Here is a 6,999-nt window from a genome sequence, read left to right on the forward strand (position 1 = left end):
CAGGCCCGGCCCCAGTGCGGCCCCGCCCGGCCGAGACTGAGCGACAGGGACGGAACCGGAGCTGTGCGGATGCAAAGGGCTTTATTGGGGACACGGCAGGACCGATCCCGCACGGCAGCGGGTCCCGGTGTCCCGGCGGCTCCGCTCAGGGCTGGTCCCCGCTGACTTCGCTGCCGCCGAACACGAAGTCGTGCATGGCGCGGACGTACGCGGAGCCGTCGGGGCTGCCGAGCCGCAGGCGCCAAAGCGGGGCGAGGAGCTGGGTGCTGGCGCAGCGCAGGGGCGGGCAGAGGCTGACGATGGCCTCCAGGAACACCTGGCACCGCAGAGGGGTCAGAGCCGTCTCCGGCGCGGCTCCACGGCCACCCCCGTCCCGCGCGGACTGACCGGCAGGACGTCCTCCACCTCCTGGGCCGTGTCGCGGAAGAGGCTTTGGCAGTGCCGCAGGTATCGGCGGTACAGCCCCCGCGTCTCGGCGTCCAGGCCCTCCAGCTCGCTGCCCTCGGGGTCCGGGCACTGTAGGTTGGCCAGGAAGCTGGTGTGGACGGGCCCGCACTCCACCAGTGTCACACTGCGGGAAGGAGCGCGTGAGATGACACCGTATCCCGGCCCTGGCATCTCCCCGTCCCGGTGGGCGGTCTGCAGGATCCAACCCCTGCGGCACCGCCGGCACTCACTGGATGTTGAAGGGGCGCAGGACGATGGCCAGGCTCTCGCACAGCCCCTCCACTGCAAACTTGCTGGCGCAGTACACGGCATTGAAGGGTAGCCCTGGGGCAGAGCCGCACCCTGAGCACCGGGGCTCTTCCCCGCGGCTCTCCACGCCCCAGGGTGCCGGGTGTCCCACCTTGCAGCCCCCCGATGCTGCTGGAAACAATGATCCGCCCGGCCCTGCAACGCTTCATGGCGGGCAGGAATGCCTGGATGGTGCGGACGGCCCCAAAGAAGTTCACATCGAAGAGGGTTTTCATGGCCTGATCGGAGCAGGTCTCCAGAGGTCCCATCAGTCCCACCCCCGCGTTGCAGACTGCTGGGCAAGGTGCAGTCAGCCAGGCACTGCAGCCCCCCCACACCACCGAGTGCTAGAAGGCAGGAATGGGGGGGCCTTTCCGTGCTGATGAGCCCTTGGCACCCCCAAACCCATCTCCTGCACGCCTGCCCCACTGAACATGTGCCAGCCCCAGGATACTGGCATCTCCCATGATTTGGCATCTATATTCTGGGAGGCTTGTGACCCTGGAGATGTCCCCCCAGCCACCCAAGGGACAGCGGGGGTAACGGGAAGAGTCATACCCAACACGTCCAGGCGCTGCTCCTGCACCCGCTGCACGGCGGCTGCCAGTGAGTGTGGGTCAGTGACATCGAGCTGCAGGACCTCCAGCGTGTCAGGGCAGTGGCTGCCCAAGTGCTCCAGCAGCCGCTCGCCCTTGGCCAGGTCACGCATGGTGGCGTAAACTGAGGAGAGAGCGTGGCCGTGGGCAGCGAGGCCACAGAGCCCACCCCCCACAGGGCTGACCCCAGCCCACCCCCAGGCACTGTCTGTCCTTGTTGAGGTGTTGCCTGGCCCAGCCCAGAGACCCCCAGGGGTGCTGGACCCCCCAGGGCAGCATTGTCCCTTTACCTTTGAACCGGCGAGTGCTGTCGGCCGCCAGGCGTGCGGCCAGTCCCAGCCCGATGCCCGAGGAGCAGCCCGTGATCAGCACCGTGGTTCTCTCCATGGCAAGCAGTGCTGGCCGAGGGGGCCGTGCTGCTTAAAAGGGCTGGGAGGGGGGTCCCTCCACCCCACCCCACATTGTTGTGTCTGCTGCCTTATCTCAAGGCCCCTCCACAGACCTCCCTGCGCGTGCCTGGGGCTCCCTGCGCCTTGGTGCTCTCGCAGGTGCTGCGATAACGACCTGCAGGGGGAGGCTCTGGGGCACAAGGGGAGCCGCAGCCCCGGGGAATCCGCACCAGTCACCAGTCACGCTGTGCTGTGCCAGGCGCTCCAGCTCCCAGGACTTGCCTGGCAATGCATTATTCCTGCTATGTGGGCTTAGAGCCAAGCTGCTCCTCTACCCCTTGTGTTCCACACAGTCCTGCACTGGGGAGACGAGTTGGACACGCATAGGAGAATAAAAGTCTTTATTTGCTCCACAGCTGGGCTCTACCTGAGCTCCAGCTGGAGAAAAGGCCTCAAAAACCACATCCTGATGGAGCACGGCCCCAGCAATGCTGCAGGAAATGCCACTAAGTCTTTTATGATACAGAAGGCACCAAACATGGGCAGGGCCATGCAGTACTGGGTCCCCACAGGCACTGGGGTCCAGGGCTGCTCTGCCCCCACACCACTGCCACCTCCCTGTCTGCTTCTCCACCATCACTGCCCCTGCAAGCCAGCCAGGGCCCCACAGCAGGGACACGTCTGTCCTGACCCTCTGCAGAATTCCCCCAAGCTTCCAACTGGGAGCACTGGGGCAGCCCAGCTTTCCAGGGTATAGGCTCAGGGCAGACAGGCAGGGCTGGGCACAGAGCACAGTGCAGGATGTGTCCCTGGGGCACAGCCTGCCCCTCATCCATCTGCTAGCCCCCCTCAGGGCACGTTCTGCCTACACAGGAGAAACAAGGGGTCTAGGCTGGCTGGGTACCACTAGGGCTCTGTGCCCCCCTTCCAGTACAGCCAGGACGCAGCCATCAGGTCAGGAGTTGCAGGAGCCTTGACCAGGAGGGCACGAGGGCTCTGCCCTCCCTTCCTCTCCCTTCCTGGAGGAGGCTCCGGAGGCACAGTCCAAAGTCATGCCAGCCCAGCCCGGCTGCGCCACAGGGCACTGGGGTAGTATTTGAGGAACAGCTTCCTGGAGATCTCCAGTGTGTCCCCAGCTGGCACGGCCGGGTAGTGCTTCTTGTTGTAGACGAAGCCTCTCTCCACTTGGAAGACAGCCTGGTTGAACTCGTCCTGGTGGAAGGGGCGGCCCGAGTTGAGGCTTTCCACCAGCACAGAGACGAAGAGGCTCCAGCGCACTCCATAGTAGTCCAGCACCAGCCCCCCCAGCTGCTTGTTGGCATAGTCCAGGATGTTCCCACTGGGCCCCCAGAGTGTCACCTGGTTCCGGGCGTTCAGCTCGTACTGCTCTGCCTCCCGGTCGCTGGTGGCCATGGCACGGGCACTCTCCAGCCAGCGGCCGAGCAGGAAGAGGCTGTGGCTGGAGAGGAGGCTGTCCAGCTCGGGCAGCAGGTCGTACACCAGCACGCCACCGGCTGTCAGCAGCTCTGGCAGTGCGTGCCTCTGGAAAGCGCTGCGGATGTCCAGGTAGTAGTTGCTCACCAGCTGCTGGGCCGCCTGCCGCGTCACGTCCACCAGGTCGTAGCGGAAGAGGGGGCTGGAGCCCAGCTCGGCGCTGGCGCTCAGCAGCAGGCGCCAGGCCTCGTACACATCGCTGGCGTTGTACCAGAGCTCTGTGTCCATGTGCAGCGAGGGCCGGCGCACCAGCGGGCTGCGGTTGTGGTTGACGCAGACGCCGGTGCAGTTGTACACGCTGCGGAGGAGCAGGCGCCAGGCGCCGGCTGCAGCAGCGTTCGGGGCGCCATAGCGGCGCTCGGCGTAGCGGGACACCCAGCTGGGGAGGTCGAGGGGCTCCTGCCGCCAGCCCAGCTCATTCATCAGCTCGTACACCATGTCGTTCTGCTCGATACCCTCAGGCACCAGCCCCGTGCCCACCATGGTGGAGTTGGGGAAGCGCTGAGCCATGAAGGGGCCATGGTTGATGGCCTCCACGGTGCCAAAGAGGCCGTGGTTGCCCCCGAAGTTGTGCAGCATGCACCAGATGAAGGGTTGCCCGTAGAAGGATTCTGTCCACTGGTAGACAGGTTTGGACTCAGCAAAGAGGTCAAGAACAATCATCTTGCCGAGGGGCACACCGTGCAGGAGGGCCCGCACCTGTGCCGGGTGCCAGAAGTCTGGCTGGTGCTGGAAGAGCCAGCCCTGCATCAGCCACAGCGCCTCGGGGTCAGCTGGGGATGGAGGAACACAGGGTGAGGTCCCCTCCAGGCAGGGCCCACAGGTGTCCCAGGAGGCCCTGGGGCCACCAACCACCCCTCGTGGAAGGGGCTTTGAGGGTCTGGCACCAACGGGGTCTGTCGAGCACAGGCAGCTCAGCGCTTGCATGGGGCCCACAGCCTCCTTCCCCAGCCCCAGTTATCCCACCTGGAGCCTCACAGCTGGGCCAGCACCGCACACTGACCCACCTCCTGTCATCGACCTGAAGACAGCATTGCTGACCCTCGAGAGATAGGCAGGGTCAGAGGAGAGGGGGGTCATCTCATTGAAGGTGTCGGCACTATAGACGTGGTCTGTGCCGAATTCCTTGATCAGCTCCTTCAGGAAGAGGGTCCCGATCACCTGGAACATGGGGTCCTCCGGGTCCAGCAGGTAGATACATGAGTAGGTGCAGTCGAAGTGGCTCCAGCCCCCCAGGCGAGTGGCATTCACACGTGGGAAGACCCTGCGCCAGACGGTAGAGATGGGGATCAGGAACAAGGCAGGACAGGAGCACTGTGCCCCTGCAGGGACAGTGCACCCTCTCGGGGAAGCTGCAGGTGGGAGGTGCTATAGGTGCCATTATGCCGAAGGTGTGACCCTGGAAAGGGTCCAGGGCAGAGCGAGGGCAGCACCTACCGAAGGATCCCCTGCGGCACATGGCCCGCGAAGGCTGGCAGCACTGTAGTCATCCCCAGCGAGCGCATCCGCTCCAGGATCCGGTACTGGGAGAGAGAAGGAGGGAGAGAGCAGGGAGAGAGGAGCCCACGCCTCCTTGCGAGGGGCTCCAAGAGCTGCTGGAGCTCGGGGAGGGACACGGGGGTCCTCGAGGCTCCCTGAGTGCGGCCAGGGCACGGGGTGGCAGGGGTCTGCCTCGGACAGGCATGGCTGCCCCGGTACCTGCAGGTAGAGCTGCTTGAGGTGCCAGGCAGGCGGCAGCGGTCCGGCCCAGCGGCGGAGGTTCCCCATCCTGTTCCAGGCCAGGAACGCGGGGCCCGTGAAGTACTTGTCGATCTCCGACTGGTTCAGCCCGAGGTTGCGGTAAACCTGCGCCGGGCGCCGGGCGTCAGCCGGTCCCGGTGTCTCCCGGTCCCCGCCGCCCTCCCGGCCCCGCTCCTCACCCGCTGCCACACCGCCTCCTGCCCAGCGAAGGCCGGCGCCAGGTTGATGCCGCTCAGCGCCATCCAATCGATCTCCCGCTCCCAGCGCGCCCAGTCCCACCAGGCGAAGGAGTAGCTCTGGGCGCACACGTTCTGGTAGTAGCGGTACCTGCGGGAGCGGCGGAGGCTGCGCCCGGGCCGCCCCGCGCCCCCGGGGCCCCCGTTACATAACGGCGCCTTGTCCCGCGCTAACGAGGCGTGAGCGGCGCCGCGCGGCCCCGCGGCCCCGTTACCTGCCGTTACCTGCCGGGGGCGGCGGCGCGGATCTCGGCCCGCAGCCGCGGCAGCGGGTCGGGCAGGCGGAGCTGCGCCCCGGACCAGGACAGGTGGCAGCCGCAGAAGTCGCGCAGGTAGCGGTAGAGGCCGGCGGCCGCCGCCACGCCGCTGGAGCCCGTCACGGCCACGGCCACGGCGGCGCCGGGCGGCGACCACAGCCGGTACGCGTCGGGCCCGCCCGCCGCCAGCGCCGGCTCCACCGACAGCGACACGGCGGCGGCCCGCGGGCCGAGCAGGCGCCGCGCCAGCGCCCGCACCGCCGCCTCCTGCCGCGCGTCCCCCGCCCGCGCCGCCGCCGCCGCCAACAGGAGCAGAAACGGCAGCGCCAGCCCCGGTGCCGGTCCGGGTCCCAGTCCCCGCCGCGCTTCCATCGCAGCTTCCTTCCCCTGCGCCAGGCCCCGCCTCTCCCGGTACCGTCCCGCCTCTCCCGGCCCCGCGGCGCTGGGCGGGCCTGGCGGCGGGGCCGGGCCTGAGCGGGTACCGGGCACAGGGCGGAGCAGGGTTGGTTCAGTGGGCGGGCTCCGGCCCCTCGGAGCGGGGACATACCGGGCCAGGGCTGGGGACAGGCGCTGCCTGTGCTCCGGGGCCACCGCGGCCCCTTCCCCGCCCGCTTAGGGGGACCCCCGCGGGACGGGACCCCCGCCGGGGCTGCCCGGCCGGGGCGAGTCTGGCACCGGCAGCTCCGGACATTTCGCGTTTCCCACCCGTGACGGCTCCCCGCCCCTGGGGCAAACCGGGCCGGGGCGGTCCCGGAGCATCCGCCAGCCCGGGCCCCGCTCCGGCCGGGCGGGGGCGCTGCGAGACCGGGCAGCGGGGCCGCCGCCGGTGCCCCGGGGCCGGGGAACGCCCCGGCTGCCCCAGCACCGCGCGGAGCGGCCCCGGGCCCGGCCTCCCCCTCCGCCCCGAGGGGCCCGGGCCGGACCGTCGGGAGGGAACCCCGCCAGGGAGCGGGGCGGGCTGCCGGGGTCTCTCTCAGCTCCAGGGCCATTCGTGGGCACTGCCAGGACAGAGCCCGGCTGCGGGGCGGTCCGGGGCACGGGCGGGGGAGAGCGGGGCTCCCCGAACGTCCCTAGCTCAGCCTACGGGAGCCCCCAGGGCTGCCCTGTGGCCCCGGAGCCATGGAAACGGGCAGAAATATTGTGATTGCACTCGGGAGTGGTGCAAGAGCGCAGGGGAGCGGGTGAAAGAGGAGAGCATCCCCCGGGACTGCCGGTACCCATAGCGGTAGGAGAGCATCCCCCGGGACGGCGGGGAGCCGGCCCCTCGTCCGAGGGGTGCGGGACACTGGTGGTGGTGGGGGCAATGCAGCGCAGCTCCTGCCCTGCCGGGACATCAGGAGACGGGAAACACAGCGACTTCAGCAACACAATCGCCAAAACCCCGCAGAACCGTCCCTTCCGCTGCTCCCGCACATGTGGAAGAAGAAGCCCTGCGGCAGGAAGGGCCTGAGTAAACACGCCAACCCCCGGGGGGAAGCAGGGGGTCCCTGCGGCTGGGGGGGCCGGGAGCAGGGCACAGCCCTGGGCATGCAGACCGTGTTGCCCCACTCCC

At 68.5% G+C, this 6,999-nt stretch overlaps 2 protein-coding genes across 2 annotated transcripts; both read right to left on the minus strand.

The window, feature by feature from the left end:
• Positions 1 to 84: 84 nt before the first annotated feature.
• HSD17B1 (hydroxysteroid 17-beta dehydrogenase 1) lies at positions 85 to 1,718 on the minus strand. Its single transcript, XM_027748099.2, has 6 exons — positions 1,622 to 1,718; positions 1,294 to 1,455; positions 848 to 1,027; positions 678 to 771; positions 388 to 571; positions 85 to 316 (listed from the first exon to the last, which is right to left on the minus strand). The coding sequence occupies exons 1-6, from the start codon at positions 1,716 to 1,718 to the stop codon at positions 146 to 148; spliced, it is 888 nt and encodes a 295-aa protein (XP_027603900.2). The 3' UTR covers positions 85 to 145.
• Positions 1,719 to 2,104: 386 nt separating this feature from the next.
• Positions 2,105 to 5,878, minus strand: NAGLU (N-acetyl-alpha-glucosaminidase). The gene is made up of 6 exons (XM_027748088.2): positions 5,416 to 5,878; positions 5,134 to 5,281; positions 4,913 to 5,059; positions 4,652 to 4,737; positions 4,222 to 4,478; positions 2,105 to 3,987 (listed from the first exon to the last, which is right to left on the minus strand). Exons 1-6 carry the CDS (start codon positions 5,817 to 5,819, stop codon positions 2,771 to 2,773), a joined length of 2,259 nt encoding a protein of 752 aa, XP_027603889.1. The 5' UTR covers positions 5,820 to 5,878; the 3' UTR covers positions 2,105 to 2,770.
• Between the last annotated feature and the right edge of the window lie 1,121 nt (positions 5,879 to 6,999).

Source organism: Pipra filicauda, unplaced genomic scaffold (genome assembly GCF_003945595.2).
Source record: "Pipra filicauda isolate LSUMZ 115617 unplaced genomic scaffold, ASM394559v2 scaffold193_size2426894_pilon, whole genome shotgun sequence".
Lineage (NCBI taxonomy): Eukaryota > Metazoa > Chordata > Aves > Passeriformes > Pipridae > Pipra > Pipra filicauda.